This window comes from Pelmatolapia mariae, linkage group LG7 (assembly GCF_036321145.2).
Source record: "Pelmatolapia mariae isolate MD_Pm_ZW linkage group LG7, Pm_UMD_F_2, whole genome shotgun sequence".
Taxonomy (NCBI): Eukaryota; Metazoa; Chordata; class Actinopteri; order Cichliformes; family Cichlidae; genus Pelmatolapia; species Pelmatolapia mariae.
The window spans coordinates 52,613,839-52,630,439 of NC_086233.1; the positions used below are offsets into that span (position 1 = coordinate 52,613,839).

At 40.3% G+C, this 16,601-nt stretch overlaps 2 protein-coding genes across 2 annotated transcripts in view; both read left to right on the top strand.

The window, feature by feature from the left end:
* The first annotated feature begins 2,166 nt into the window (after nt 1-2,166).
* lactb (lactamase, beta) lies at nt 2,167-6,048 on the top strand. Its single transcript, XM_063481118.1, has 6 exons — nt 2,167-2,633; nt 2,732-2,798; nt 4,437-4,627; nt 4,739-5,036; nt 5,129-5,294; nt 5,423-6,048. The coding sequence occupies exons 1-6, from the start codon at nt 2,259-2,261 to the stop codon at nt 5,946-5,948; spliced, it is 1,623 nt and encodes a 540-aa protein (XP_063337188.1). The 5' UTR covers nt 2,167-2,258; the 3' UTR covers nt 5,949-6,048.
* Nucleotides 6,049-10,849: 4,801 nt separating this feature from the next.
* The window catches only part of tmem266 (transmembrane protein 266), a 29,211-nt gene continuing 23,459 nt past the window's right edge, over nt 10,850-16,601 (top strand). Inside the window, exons 1-2 of the mRNA XM_063479668.1 lie at nt 10,850-11,489; nt 12,921-13,020. Coding sequence (XP_063335738.1) covers nt 13,007-13,020 — 14 coding nt within the window. The 5' untranslated portion in view covers nt 10,850-11,489; nt 12,921-13,006. The remainder of the gene's footprint in view (nt 11,490-12,920; nt 13,021-16,601) is intronic.

The following is a 16,601-nucleotide window of genomic DNA, read 5'->3' on the forward strand; positions in this document are numbered from 1 at the left end:
CAACAATATTGCGGCATTTAAAAGATGCTCAGTTGATATTAAGGAGCCCATTGTGCCAAGAAAATATTCCCCACACCATTACACCAACAACCCAAGACTGAACTGCTGATACAAGGCAGGATAGATTCATGCTTTCATGTTGTTGTTCTAATACAGCAGAAATCAAGACCAGGTAATATTTTTTCCAATCTTCTATTGTCCAGTTTTGGTGAGCCTGTGTGAGGGAAGTGGCATCCAATCTGGTCTTCTACTGCTGTAGCCCATCTGCTTCGAGATTCAGTGTGTTGTATATTCAGAGATGCTCGTCTGCATACCCTGGCTGTAACAATTAGTTATTTGAATTACTGTTGCCTTCCTATCAGCTCAAAGTAGTCAGGCCATTGTCCTCTGACCTCTGACATAAACAAAGGCATTTTCGTTCAGAGAACTGTAGCTTACTGGATCTTTTCTCATTTTTGGCCCATTTTCAGAAAACCCTAGAGATAGTTGTGTGGGAAAACCCCAGTAGTTCGGTAGTTTTGGAAATATTCAGACTAGCACATCTGGCACCAACAACCATGCCACGTTCAAAGTCACTTAAATCACTGTAAAACTTTACCCATTCTGATGCTTGATATGAACTTAAGCAGGCGGCCTTTTCATCATATCTGTATGTCTAAATGCAGTAAATTGCTGCTATGTGACTTAACTTTTTGTGTTAAGCAGTTGAACATAAGTACCTAACAAAGTGGCTGGTGAGTGTACTATATAGTATGCAAAGTACTTCACCTTACTTGATAGATATCAATGAAGTTAAAGTTGAAAAATAAAATTAACTTTCATGTAGCCTACTATATGCACATACAGTACGATGAATATATTAGTCACTAGTTTATGTTGGCACAGAACACTGTGCTTGCAGCAGTTAAATAGCTGGCAAGCCCACTGACATTCCATTGCTGCTGCAGCAGTGGAAAGATAAGGGTCTGTGTGTGGGTGAGAGAGAAAGAGAGCCAGAGTTTATTGTCAATGCAGTTGCACAAACTTGGAGTTTGGTCTCTAGCTTGTGTATGTAGGCCTATTGTGGTTATGTGGGTTGGCATTCTGAGACACTGCAGATGGAATGCTCCAAACTGTCTGTTCATGTGTGTCTGTGTTTTTTTTAACAAATGCATTTGTATATTAATGAAATGCATATTAAGAACGGTGACTTCACTTCATCTAAATATCAAATTACGTTAAACAAATTGTTTAAAAAGCAGTGTTCAGCATCAGCTTTTCAAAACTGCCAAACCAATATTAGCTGGTTAGCCCAATCCCCAAAATCAAAACGGGGTACTGAGAAATACCCTACAATCCCACGTTAACTGCTTGGAGATCAGGATTTACCCATGATAATAACGCACCTTGTAAACAGTACTGTAAACAAGTTGCTTTAAATTCTATGTTAACTTACTGACATCCAGCTACCAGTCAGTTACTGTAAATTTAATTCACATGAGATCCTGTAATTCAATTACTAGAAATTAAATAACACAAAAAGCTATTATACATTTAATTTACAGTATCTTTACTGTAGATAATACAGCAAATTACTACCAGCGACTTTACTGTAAATGCAGTTATAGCATGATGTAAAAAGTGTTTACAGTAAAGTTAGTAACTTTACTGTAACTTAAAGTAACTTTAACTTTAAGTAACTTTAAGTAACTTTAAGTTACTATAAACAGTTGTTTCCAGTAAATTAATGGTGTCCAGCTGCCAGCAAGTTGCTACACAGTGTTACAACAACCTGTGTACAGCACTTTCTCGTCTGAAAGCCAGGTTTTTTACTTTTACTTATTTATTTGATTGTTTGTGTCATTATTAGTAAAGTTAATCTACAGAATAAACTGTGTTTTTAGCATTTATTTCTCTAAATGAATACCCCTGCTGCTGTGTGCTTGTCTGTGTGTGATTTGTTGTAGTATTGTTAGCACTGAGTAGGCCAACATACACAGTACACACGTCAATAAAAGCTGATATTGTTCAAGGACAAGGTTTTATGTTCCCTGGTCTCACCCAATGACTGTATAAAAGTCATTGGTCTCACCTCTAGCTGCAAACTATGCCCGATTCCCCTCGATCAACGTTCTTTGAATCATGATTTGATTTATTTGGTCTTGTTCGAGGCGTTCCGATCGCGGACGCGTACAGGAAGTAAACAAGCTGTTGGTAACGGCGAGCAGATCATTGACTGGAGCCACTTGTCGCCGACAAAGAAGGAGTACTTTCTCACGATGTTGCGTTTGTTTTTGCCCAGGCAAAGTACTTTTTGTACCAAATGCAGCATGCTAGCAGCGCGCGAGTCGTCTTTGATGACCCCGCGTGCAGGAGCGCGAGCCAGGCAGCAGCAGAAGTCAGGTAGTATTTTTATTCAGCAACAAAGGCGATATGTGGGGGGACCAGCCTTTCGTAAATACCGGTTAAAGTCCACGATTTGGATGTATGGGGTTGGAGTGGGGATCGCTTTAGCTGTCGGGCTGAAATACAGCAGCGACGGTGCCAGCAGTTTCTGCGATGTTAAAGTTAAGAGCGCAGAGAAGACGGATCGATACACAGATGCTATAAAAGTTAGCAGAGACCTTGTGGAGCGGATAAAGGTAGGCACAGAGGTAGGCTTATAACCTGCTTTGTAATTGATCGACTAGTGGCTCTGTCTTATTAACCCGAAGCCCACCTGTAGAAACTCGGTGTGTCTGTGTGTTGGCAGGATGAGGTCGGTGCTCCGGGAGTGGTAGTTGGCGTCTCTGTGGATGGGGCTCAGGTCTGGTGTGAAGGTTGGTGACCATGCATCCCACTATTTTCATCCCATCCCACAATTCCCACATGCACAGAGTCTCACATTTTAGTGTAGTAAGTTTACAAAAGTTTTGCTGAAAGTGTGATTCAAAAACAGCTGATCCAACACAAACATAACATGACATGACCGCACAGAAAAACAGCTGAAATAACGACTGCTATTATAGAAAAAGAGAATAACATTCTCCCATAAGATTATAAGAACAAACTAGGGCTCATTTCGGTACCTCCGGTGTGTACACCTTTGCTTTAAAATATAAATTAAATAAATAAGGGAGCGCGCACACATCGGATGTTGATGAATGAAATGGTAAGTCTTAAAATCTATCCTACCATACACTGTGTAATTTGTTGAGAACAAAATTATGTAATAATGGTCAGTGGAAACCATTATTATTAACCCCTTGAGCGCTGGATTTTTTACAGGACTCTGAAAAACTAAATACAGCCTTGTTGCTTCCATTTAAATTACAAGGATAACTCGCAGCTAGGTGGTGCTAGTCAAATACAAATGCACACTCACTGATTATCAGCAAGTGTGAGCAGTGTGAGCCCTATAGGCTTCAGTTAGCATGTTAAATGTTAAAGTTCATGTCAGTATAATTAGAAAAAAAATAAGCAAATATGTCTTGTTTGGACAGGGTTTCAGGACCCTCTTCTCTCTAAAAAAACAAACAAACAAACAAAAAACATGGCATGTGGAACTATGTCCTTCATACAGATCAGACCAACGTGGAGATGTTTGGCAAAAAACAAACAGCATATCAACACAAACACCCCATACCAGCTATCAAGGCACAGGACCTGGGCACCTTGCAGGCACTGATTCAGCCATGAGCTCCTCTATATACCAAAGTCAAATGTGAGTCCATCTATCTAACAGCTAAAGCTTGGGGCAAACTGAGTCATGTGATAGGACAATGATCCCCAGCACAGCGGCAAATCTACAACAGAATGGCTGAACAAATCAGTCAAAGTCCATACCTGAGTATGACTAAAATGCTGTGGCAGGACCTTAGTAGAGTAGTAGATAAATTAATCCCCACAAACATCAATGAACTGAAGCAAAGTTTTAGTAAAGTGTGGGTCCAAATTCTTCCAGAATAATGTGACAGACCGACTAAAGGTGATACTACTGAATCATGGAGTGCATTTTAAATATGTAAAAATAGACACTTTTACAAATGTTTTAACAGTAATGTAACACTGGCTAAAGGTTAAAAAGGTTCACAGTTGTTGTACAAGAATGGCAGCAAGTCCTAAAATTTGTTATTGTTGCTATTGTCACTGTTGGCAGGCATCTGAGTGACTCAAAACAGACATTTTAGGTCAAAGCATGTAGCTGCTTTTGACTCATCTGGAGGTAGCCCACTGGTATCTGCTGGTATTAGTATTTCTGCATATTTATCATAGATTGTATTTGAATTGTGCTTTGTTGCAGTGCTAAAAAAGATACATTTAGATGCATTTAAAGGGTCTGTGTTCAGTTTCCTTACTGCAGAATGTTTTAAAATATATAAGTTATTAGGTTAATGCATCATCTGTAAACACCAGTATATTTCCCTAAAAATGCATTATCATTCTTATGACTTTTTAAAACTCTTTATCTAATTTAGGAATTGGTTATGCTGATTTGGAGAATCGTGTCCCATGCACGCCAGAAACAGTGATGAGAATCGCCAGCATCAGTAAGCCCCTCACCTCTGCAGCTGCTGCACGACTGTGCGAGGAGGGGAAACTAGATCTTGATGCCCCAGTCCAGAAATATGTCCCAGAGTTTCCCCAAAAACAGTTTGATGGGCAAGACGTAAGCAATTTCAAATACTGCAAAAAAAAACAAACAAAAAAAACATGCAGTATCTTGTTCTTCTGGCATTCGCAGTGTTTATCTATTTGTTTGGTTTGTATTGTTTTTAAGGTCACAATAACCTCACGTATGCTTCTGTCCCACCTGAGTGGCATTCGGCATTACGAGAAAGATGCAAAGAAAGTGAAGGAGGACAAAGAGAAAGCCAAGCGACTTTTAAAGCCCCCGGTTAAAGAAAAAGAGAATGAAAAGAGCTCATCTGAAAGCAAAGACAACAAAGCCGCAACAGATCAGAACACCAAGAAGAAAAAAGAGTTTGAGCACGAGGAGTACTACTTAAAGGACAACTTTGAAAGTGTCATTCAGTCTTTGGACCTTTTTAAGAACGACCCCCTCATTTTCAAACCTGGTAAAGCTGAAACTTTATTTCTTTGTTTCTCTGTATTCACAGTTACAGTGCTAACGTCTTGGTGAGATGTATGTTTTACTCCATGCATGCAGGCACAACCTTTCTGTACTCCACTCATGCCTTCACGCTGCTTAGTGCTGTTGTGGAGCGGGCTGCTGGTCGGCGATTCCTGGACGTCATGACGGATATGTTCCGCGAGCTGGGAATGCTCAATACAGTGCCTGATGAGAATGACCCTATTATTTACAACCGCTCTAGGTAGTGTATAATCTCCAGTCTCAAGTTATGTCCAATTGCCTTAAAAACATGATGCTCATGCTTGGTTTTTTTTTTTTTTGATGAGGTATAGCAGTGAGTTTGTACTACCTGTCTATGCGATTCCACAGGTTTTATCATCACAACAAGCGCGGCCGTGTTGTGAATTGCCCGTACGTAGACAACTCCTACAAGTGGGCAGGAGGCGGTTTTCTTTCCACTGTGGGAAACCTGCTGCTCTTTGGAAATGCTCTGCTTTACAGCTACCAGGTGGCTCACTTGCAGGATACTAACAGCTTACTTCCTGGATTTCTCAAACCCAAAACAGCGATAGAGCTTTGGGCACCAGTTGATGGGACTGAAGCCAGCTGGGATAAGGACGGACTGTATGCTCAAGGCTGGTTGGTAGTGGAGAAGGTGCAAAAATATGGCCAGTGCAGGAAGCGCAGACACTATGTATCACACACAGGAGGTGCTGTGGGCGCTAGCAGTGTCCTCCTGGTGTTACCCAGCGAAGAGATTGACCAGTGCCAAGGACAGACCCCGATCCTCCCACAGGGGGTGGTGGTCACCATCATTGCTAACATGCAGTCCGTGGGACTCAACAACACTGCACTGAAAATTGCGAAGGAGTTTGACAATGCCAGAAGGAAGTAGAACTGTTTACACGGGTGTGTGAGTTTACCTGAAAGCAAACTTTGTGATTTTGTGTCATTTTGATAGAGCTTTTCAATGTGTTTGAACTTTAAGGAAATAAAATTAGTCTTAAGTATCCATTTATATAAATGTTTTGAGTTTATTTACATTAAGCATTTTCTCAATTACAGCATTAAAGTAAGGAAGACATTCTGCCACTAGACGGAAGCAGTCCCCGCCCCCCAAAAACAGACTCTGATACAAGTTTCTTGGATTTATACAGAAGGCAGTTCAATTCTCTCCTTAAAACATAACACATCAATCCAGTACATTTTTTAAAATAAATTACTACTTTTAAGTAAAAAACATTTCACTCACAATTTATTTAAATCAGCTTGGCATATTTTCTTCCTTTTAGGGCCATCTATATACAGATATTTCATTAAAGAAGGGAAAAAAGAAAAACACTGACTACATATTTTTACTCTCTAATGGTTTCAGTGTAGCATTTTTAAAATACCAATATCAACAGCCACAGTGTCAGTCCTGACCTAATGCTGGCAAGAATTCTAAAGTGAAACCATTCAGTTGGCATTCAAAATGTTGTTTCTGCCCACACATTTTTGTTATTTTTTTTTTTAAATTTGTTAAGAAATACAAACTATGGGAAATGCAGTCCAACAAGTTTGGATTTCCTCCTCTGCAGCAAATTGAAGCCGATTTGGTGACACCATTCTCATAAAACTCCTGGGATCACCCGTGCCCCTGTTTTTGTTAGATTTAAGGACACCGATGAATAGCTTGGGATAAGCTAATTATACAGACCCCTACACACATGCATGGGTGTTCATGCGTGTCCAGCATTGTGGGATCCAGTTTTAGTTTTAAAAACTGCAAAGTGCTGACATCTTTGTAAAGTGAGATCTCACTGACTGGTCCAGGACACCTCAATAAGCAATTATACTTTAAGAGATGTGATTAGATGTGAGACTAGGTTAAGAGTTGAGGTTTGGAATGAAGCATTGAAGTGGAAGAATTACTAGTGCGTTAACGTCTCACAAGTAAATAAGAGTGTGTAATTGCATGTCACCAGAAATCACACATTTAAATCATTTTTAAAAATGCTGGAATATATTTACAAATGCAAAATGTTTTCTAATCACATACAGCAACTTAGTTTATAATCCCACAAGTGCCACAAATTTTAAAAAGTCACACTTAAACTGCACTTTAATATGTTTTGACAAGGTGAAATGTGATTTAACATCAGAGCGATGGTGGTGTGATACTCGTCAATTTGCCCTTTAAGGTCAGCACAGTAGTTTTTCACTCTCTCTCATTTTTTTCTTTTTTTTTTTGACTTTTTTCAAAATAATTTTCAAAACCTCAGATAGCATGACAAGATAAATGACACTTCTCACAATTTTTTCCTGAAACCATCAAATGCACCACCAAATCAAATCAGAAGGAAGGATCATGCTCTTGATTGTACCTTCCAGTATTCTTGGTTGTGATTCTGTTGTCTCTGTTCCTTGGCTTTTAGCATCCTGTGTGGTGGTAAGTAATGGTTATAAGCTTAGAAAGTATGTACAGTAATACAAAGATGTCCTGGTGCTACTTACAGATGCTTTGAGAATGTTTACCTAAAACCACAATGTACTTACTTGCGTATGTAGTAGATAATAAATCCCAGCACCATCAAGATAAGGAGAGTAATGACGATCACAGCTGCAATTAAACCAGCCTCATTTGAAATGGGCTGTGTGACTCCGAGCTGGAACTGTTCACATCTGCTGCCTTTGTAGTTTGGGTTGCACCTGCAGGCAGATAGCGTTGCACAAATATTTGCAAATTTAGAAACAACATTGCCAGGTTGGGTAGTGTCCATATTTTTTTACATTAAGATTTTTTTTTCTAAGACAATTAAAAACACCGATTGATTTCAATAAACTTACACACAAGAAAGTGTGTCCATGGAAGATATTTTATAGCATGTCCCTCCATTCATGCAGTAGGTGGCATCCTCTGCACTGCAAGGGTTTCCATGATCTACAGAGATAAAAGAAGGTAGGATAGTTATAACAGAGCTGGAAAGATGCTTTTTCTTAATATATAGAATTTGTTCCCTCCTCAGAGGGTTTTAGTTTTATGATTGTTGGTATTATTACCTGCCATCATTGATAATGTTCTGTTTTTCCTGCTGTCTCACTAAGAACACGAGAAAGAATTTTGACAAAGAAAAGTACATGAGCACTCAACACATGGAAATCACGTTTTTAGGCAACATGTAAACAATTTCTGTGAATCTGAAAGGAGGAGTCATAGCGTTATTGATTATTATGTTAGAGAAATATATCTCTAATATATCTGTTTGAATAAATCAACAATCTGCCCTTACCAGCTCATAAAATCCCGGCTTTTGGGTGGTTAGCGCAGCTCCTGAGACTAAGTCATAATGACACCTGGATCTCAGAGGACGTAGTCTTGTGAGTGAGCTCCTCCCTAGGCCTAAAAAATGTTGAGATTGCAGTTTGTCCGCATTGCAAGTTAAATGTCAGGATACAGGCTGGTAATGTTTTAACATGAAATGAACAGTGTTGTTGTTTTTGTTGTTGTATAAGCAATTCAAAATGGTTTTTGGAGGTCTGCAGAGCTTCCTGGAGGTCATTATATGGCTTATATGACCTCTGTGAGTGTTAGAATCGAATGAAGACTGATTACATGACATGTTGGTTTTGTTTTTGTAGGATAAGTTTCGTCAGAAAACAGGTGACGAAACCGACTTCTGTGAATGTGAGCTTGGTATGTCTGGGTTTGGTACAACTGAAACTGAATGGAGTGGCATGCAAAGAATGTGTGAATGTAATCGTGGGATGAGTTTATAGTCAACGGAAGTACTGCACTAATTCTTGCATAGAGATAATTACTACACTGCTTAGAACCGTTAGGTGACTCATCAGCTGGCTATTTTTAATCTTTTATGATCATGTTTTTCTCAATTTATGTAACCCAGCATCATCCAGTGTGGCAACGGTAAACTGATTTAATTAGTTATCTGTTCAATTTGTGATTATTTAATGCCTCCTACACTTTTCATTTAGCTAAGAATGTTATACCGAGGCACTGTTTTTCAAAGGGTGTACAGTTAAGAACTAATTAACAGTAGCCAATCACTCAATGAGGCTTTATAGATAAGTTTGATTTGTATATGCACTGCTTTGTTTGCTTTATTTCGCTCTTAAAACTTTAAATTTTATCAAGAAATACTTTGTTTTATGACCTTTATGAAATCCCAAAAAGTTGATTCCGTTCATCATCATCAGTGAAAGAAACATTTCGTCACTCATCCGAGTGACTTCTTCCATCTCAGCTGACTGCAGGTTTCCCCAATCTTATAAACAATACATTTGCAGAATGACTGAAACTAGCAGCACTGACAAACCTTTTGGGATTTCCTTACCTGGATGATTGAGCATGCATCAAGACCTTGATGAAAAAATACAAAAGGAGATGTTCACATTTTTCAAAGCTGTCTTAAAGCATTAGCTGATGCTCATGTATTGACCTACTTTGAAACAGGTTTGACTTGCTGTAATTATTTCTTCTATTCATATAGGCCATTACAAAAAGGCCTTTCGTAATGATCATCTAGTTGGCAGTTGGAGTAAATATCCAGTGGGAGTAACTGTCTTCTTGTAACTACATTTCTTATTTGTTTTTCTTTCTGCTGCAGATAAGGAGGAAAAGACTGTATGGAAATAAAAGGTTTTCAGAATAAAAAGGCTGACTTAGCAAGATATGCAGTTAAAATTATATTAACTTATCTCATGATAACCTAAATATATTTTTAATGATTTTTTTCAACTTTGTAATATGTTATGTTTTTCTTTGTATTACATCCTTAATTTGATCCTTGATCCACTTCTAAGCTCATCCTGACTTGCATTAACCTGCAAAATTTCTTCTTATAGTTTTGACTTTATTGCACTTCAGTGACTACAAGGCATCCATGGACTGATCTAACACAGCAGCCCCAGTGCTCCCTCCACCATGCTTCACAGCTGGATTGAGGTGTTCCTGCTCGAGTGCTCAAATGCCTTTTTTGCTTCAACCCTGGCCTACCTTTTTTTCCTCTTGCCAAAAAGTTCAGTGTTTGTCTCACCTCCTTACAGAACAGAAAATTAGGTAGACTGCAATATTTTTGTCAAGCTGTAAAGATCTTGCTGTGTTCTGGGTGTTTCTTCACCTCTTTCAGGATTGCAGGATTGCTGAGCTCGATAACCCACCCTTCCAAGAAGTGTTTGGAGAACAGGTACACACATACTTTTTATTCAGCCTGCACTTTGAGTGTGTGTGTTTAATAAAGTTAAGACAGTGCCATTGTTTATAAGTTTCATGGGTTGGTGTTTGGGTATCATTTTAATTTAGGTTTTAGAAATCTATTGGAAAGTGGTGGTAATTTTCTTTTAATTGTACCGGTACTTAAAAAAGTTGCAGTGTCATCATACATTTATAAGTGCAGGCTTGATAGCTTAGTGCACTAAAAGTGAAAAACCTCATGAGCATCTATTAAGGGATGACTTACTGTTTTTTATTTTCTGCAAAGTGATCTAAAGCCTTGGCAAATTGTTTAATACCGTTTATAAAAGCCATTAGTCACAACTTATAAACCCTTTATAAATGCTGCCTTATGTGACGTTCGGGGATCTAAGTCCTGTTAATGCATTTTAGGATGCAGTTGAAATGTCGCAGATAGCCTGCTGCTGGGTGTGCTGCAGACTGATAAACTGCATTAAAATCACCACCGAGGGTCACAGAAACACTTCACTGTGAGTATTAGTGATATGTTTTTTTCTTTTTTTCGCGCGGGTGGGTTGTTATCGCGAGGAGCTCTGAAGCTCAAGAGGTGAAGTGAAGCGAGAGTGGGCTTTTTCCTTTTTTTTTCTTTTCATTTCTTTTTTTTCTTTTTTTTACGTCGACGCTTCCAGGGTGGCATAGAAAGGAGGACTTTTGCGGGCTCTAATGGCTTAGTGGGTACACTGGCTGCATACATGCTTGATATGACATCATTGCGAGGGTTTGGGGTAAATCTTAGGCTATCCGTTTTCCTCCCGGAGCACTGTTCGTCACACATCTGTAACCGCTGGAATCCTTTTTTCAGCACCTGGACAGCTCCCGTTCGTGAACCTCTTATTATTATCGGGCACATGGAGTCCCTGATGTGATTCTGGGGGAAGCCCTGCAAGCACATCATGCCTCCCTGCGAAGATGTCGTTATCACCCTGATTCAGTGACAGCCTCGTCGTCTCCTTCTGAAGGATGGTGCTTACAGTCCGGAGTAGGTGTTTTTGTCGTGCGCTATCTTCTGAGAGGCGATACGGGTGCTTGGCCAACGCAAATCTAAGGCTAATCGCAACCTACACACAGCAAGATCCGAGCTTCCCTCACACTGATCATCATCATCATCATCCACGGCAAGGAGGGAGATATAACCATCATCACTGCGAGGGCAAAGGAGTCACGACCACACTTTACAAAATGTAGAGCAAGACAACACAAGAGGTTAGTGTGTTTAATTCCCCCAACCCCCTGTTTCTCTTTTTCGAGGGGGTGTCAAATCTAAAGCGCACCGAGGAGTTGATGTGTCTCAGTTGGTTGAGCATGAACATGAATGAGGCTCTATGGCCTCCAAGCACAGCGCGGAAAAAAACCCCCAAAACAAAACACGTTAACAGCATCGGAACTGTTCGTGTAGCAATGACTTGGTGAAAAACGTTTGCAAGTGAATCTCGATTGCGCTAAATACAGAAAGCCTCAGACAGAAACGAGTCACAGGGAATTGAGAAGAGCCTAGGAAAATGTGCTGCATTTGTGGACCACCCCCCACCCACCGACCCTCGCTGATGAAGTACTTACTGAAGGCTGTACTTATAGTAATAAGAGTCAACTCAATTTGCTGATTGTGAAATTCGAGCTTTCTGATAGAGAGATGTCCAGAAATATTTTTGGTATGTAGTGCATTATCTCCAAAAAGGACTGGCACATATCTTTCAGTAGACTTGCCTTTCCAGTCACCTCCACAGTTACTCCTCACTTTTGGCACAGTGTTTGCCTTTTTGACTTTACTCACCTCTCACTGGCCAGTTGTTTCTTCTTGCACGTTTAGGGGGTACTGCAACGAAACAGTATCACCCTCAGCCCTTGAATGACCTGGGCTGATTTATCCTGAGTAGCATTTAATCTGCTGTGCTTCACTACATTACTCTGCTGTGAATGCTGACTCCTCACCTCTGAATGTCCGGAGGCTTTCGCTATGCCTTTGTATCTAAAACACTACCACAAATTCATCAAATGCCTTCTAAATAATGAAGGCATGGCCAACACTATGCTATCATTGCCATTATTTTCCTTGTAATAGTCAAGATTTCATTCAATCTTAATTAAACGAGTGGCTGTGTTTTTGACTTTCCTCCCAGGTCATGATGTGTCTGTTTCAGTAACCGGAATGGGCTTTCACTAAACAGGCTTGGACATCAATGGTTCTCTATCCTGTGGCACAAAGAGCTAGCATCCTGGTGCACTTGCTATGCAAGAGGTGTGATGTTCCTCAGCCCCTGATTCACAGAGCGGAGCGTATATTGGAGGAGATTTAAAATCCATTACAGTTTATTGCTCCCCAGGAAAATAGTTGAACAGAGCATAGCTAAAGCTGGAGTTGGAGCAAGGCACCTTCAGGAAAAACATAAGCACAGATTTTTCATTGATAGCTCTGAATGCATTTGTGCTGCACGGCTACAATGTAGACGCCTCGTAATTTTGAGAATTGCTGTTTATTGTTAACCTTGGGGCAATCTCCCCACAAGACCTATTAGTTGCTGCTCTGGAGCTCCCAATCATAAGCCGCAATAAGTTTCAGAAGAGGGAGCTTTCTTATTATTTACCTCTTTATGTGCTTTGTCTGTTTTTATCTTGTGTTTCCTGTATGTGTGGCAGGAGCCCAGTCTCTGCAGCGGTGAAATCATATTTCACACTTGGGGTTATTTAGCGTGGACGTCTATTTGCAGCAACAAGACCTCGACATGAGCAACACTCAGTAAGTATAACACCCTCCGGAGTCTTGTTTGAAACCATGTGTACGAGAGAGTGTGAAATCTTAAATCTCTATTTATGAACATGTTGCATTATGCGCAGTTAGTCTCGGTGTGGTGGGATATGATTAGCAGAATGGGACCTGCACATGCTCGTGTGCCTCCCGTGAGTGACTTTAAACAGGGGATCAGGGAGAAAGTAGCGCTTGTCCTCGTCCAAGTATTTCTGGGAGCGAGAGAATGGACTGCCATCTCTTAACATTCAGGAGGGATGTTCACTTGTCATCTTCTCTTATTAATAATTACTCTGTGTGTGGTCCTCAAGACAGGCCGAGCATTCTGACGACAGCCACGGCCGTGGGTAAGGGAAGGGTAAAGAGAGTGAGCACGGGAATGGAGCTGAGGGGAGTAGCGTGGAGTGGGAGTTGAATGCAAAATGGGTTTAGTCAGCTGCATCTTCTGCAAGCCACGGGGTGCTGCTTCTAATACATACAAACAGAGGCTACTACCTGGGCTACAGAACAGCACAGAAGTAGAGGACAGAGGCGCATGACATCTGTAACCAGATCATATAGAGAATCGTTGACTGCTTAGTAGTACAGAGACATGATTTAATGCTAAGTGCAGCTGACTGTCTGAGAAGTGGCAGATGTGGCAGATGTGGCAGATGGGGAAACTTGTTCAGATCTTCTGAATTATTTTTACCTCTTGAATCTGTATTAAATCTCCCACCTCCCTCCCACACGTGGTGTATTATTTTTTTCTAGAAATATGACGTTTATATTTATATATGATTAAGTCTTTTTTCTGAGTGTCGTAGATTGGATAGATAGATTAGATTCCCCTTTAAGATTCATTAAATAGCTTAAAGTGTCTAACTATATAGCATATATGTGGCACCAAAACCAAGAAGTAATTGCGTCTTCCTCACTGTCTGTATAGTCAGTGAGATAAATTAATGACCTTGTTCTTTTATGCGATAGACCTTCTTTTTTTTTAAGTAAAACACCTCTATGAGCCACACTGTTAGACTAGGTGATATTGGTGCTGGTCTGTATTTGTTTTTTAGCAGGGATCTCTGGATACTACATGTGAATATTTCAGGCATCAAAGTCAAAACAAGGTCCCACTGAAACTCAGCATCACAGGGGTTGCCAAAAATATCTGATCCCTATAAATGCACCATTGTGGCAGAGGCTTGTGATGAAATCATGACAGCGAAGTGCTGTGCACCAAGGAGCAGCCAGTTTGTCCGCATTCTAACTCACTGGGTAAGACAAAGCAGCTGGGTTATAGACGGTCGGCCAGAGATACTGTGGCAGCGAGCACTCCGAATGACAATGATACCAGTGCCCTCTGCAAACCAACAGTTCGTGCTGAGGCAGCACTTTTCAATGCAGTGACAGAAGCTGGAGATTTATTGCTCTGAACAGGTTTTTTAAAATATTAAGTGACAGGCAGCAGTCTTAACCTTTCTGACAGAATCCAATAATGCATGCCATCTTCTTTTTTATTACCTTGTTATCATATGTTGTTGGCAGTTTAAAGTCAATATTAGTAATTATTAATATAGCTACAAAATTCTCACACTTAAACAAGACGAAGTAAACAAGATGAAGTAAATCACGTTCATCCATAACTCAATGAAGTACAGAGATTTGACGTCACTTAAATAAGCTAAATTCAGTTTCACTCTTTCTTTCAAACTGAATTTAGTTTTGTGTGTAGTTTTGCACTCACGGTTAAGGTTACTATTAGTTTGCTGGTTCAGTTCCAACAAATAACAGAAATCCCCTTTGGGGTTGGGTCAGGAAGTGTATCTGGTGTAAAACTCTGCCAAATCAAACACGCATAACTATCTACTTCCTCCTCTTCTTCTTCTTCTATATAAGGTAGTTTTTAGTTTTTACTTCATTGGTGTTTAGATTAATTAAAATAGTTACAGTTTCCTTACATGACAACCTTAAAGACCTGGCTGTATTAACCAATGCCATGTGTATGCATCTGTGTGGCATTTCTAAACATTAGCTTGTGAAGAAGAAAATTGCATATTTTGGGTTAGTGTTAAGCTCTCAGTTTTACTCTGTATAGGTGCAAGATTTTCCCTGCAGCCATGCATGCTCTCTCTTAACCTTGTTGCTTCCTCGTGGCGTGTACTAATATTGCATGCTTCCGAAAAGAGACTCGCCTTTGGCATGCTGCCGGCTGTCCTTGCCTGCATCACTAAGGGGGGCAGCAGGGTGTTCATATGTGAAGATTCCACTCACTCCCCACAATGGCAACCAGCCACTCCACTGCACCATGCACATAATCACTCCTGGCCTGCTTTGTGATTGTCTGAAAATGTGATTTTGATGCACTAAACAGTTTGTGGCTGTCATCAGTCATTAGCATCCTTGTTGCAGCTGGTCAGAAGTGCCAACTCCACAGATAACAACGCAGGCATGTTTTGTAGAGGACATAGTTATATATGGGCGTTTGACCCTGAAGCTGAGCACCATTTTCAAGCTGGACTCACATAACAGATGTGTTAAAAGGAGACAGTCTGTGGCATTTTATCTACCGAGGATACGAAAATCAGGGTAGAGTGTTTTGTTTTTGTTTGTTTGTTTGTTTGTTTGTAGTCCTTATGTTCAAATCTAAGAATATATTTCAAGTGAATTCTTGTGAGAAGAACAACATAAGCTTTCAAGGAAGTCCAGTACACAGCTGTTAGTCAAGAAATAAATCAGGAAAGAGAAGGACCTATTTTCTTTGAAGGTCTCCCTACGTTAACATTTACCATGAAGGTGGGTCTGCTCAGTGATCTTCTACTAACTGGTTCCACCCTTTCTGCTTCACCTCCAGCGCAGAGGTTGCAGAATTCACCAGCCCAGTGGCTTTTGATCCCTCTGCCTTGTAATCAATGACTTCCCCCACTGTTAAGTACTCCGGTTATTGATGTCTCCTCGCTGGCTGCACTGGGACTGCAGCCAAGGAATGTGACTCTTCTCTTCCATGGTGCCTTCTCCTTGTCTGCTATTGGTTGAGCTTGTGATATCACAGCCCTCCCTGCACATTTAAGTTTTAAGATCTCATTCCCAGATCAAGTGACACCTTGTCCGGTCCTGCCAAATATAGCTAGTGTCACGGAGAACACAAAAAACCAAAGGGGGGAAAGATGGTTTGCTCTGCAATGCCATTTATAACATTTGACAAATACAGTTTTGTTCAAAGTGTATATAAAAGATTGATGTAGCCAACATGATGTCACCTAGGGGTTTTTAGACTGTGCATTTTGAAGCCTCAACATCAGTGTTTTGGTCTCCACTGTGTTACGTTTTTTGAAGAGCAGCTGAATTACTAAGTTATCATATAAGACCTGTAAGCCTGATAAATGGTAAATAGACTGCACTTCATACAATCACTTTTTTCTATGCTTAAGTGCTTTCTAGTTAATGTTCACACACATGCATTCACCAACGTTCTCATTAGTAAAAGGGTGGTTGTGACTCAGGTAGAGCAGATATTCTACTAATCGGAAGGTTGGTGGTTTGATCCCTGGCTCCCCCAGTCTGCATGCCAAATATCCATGGGCAAGATACTA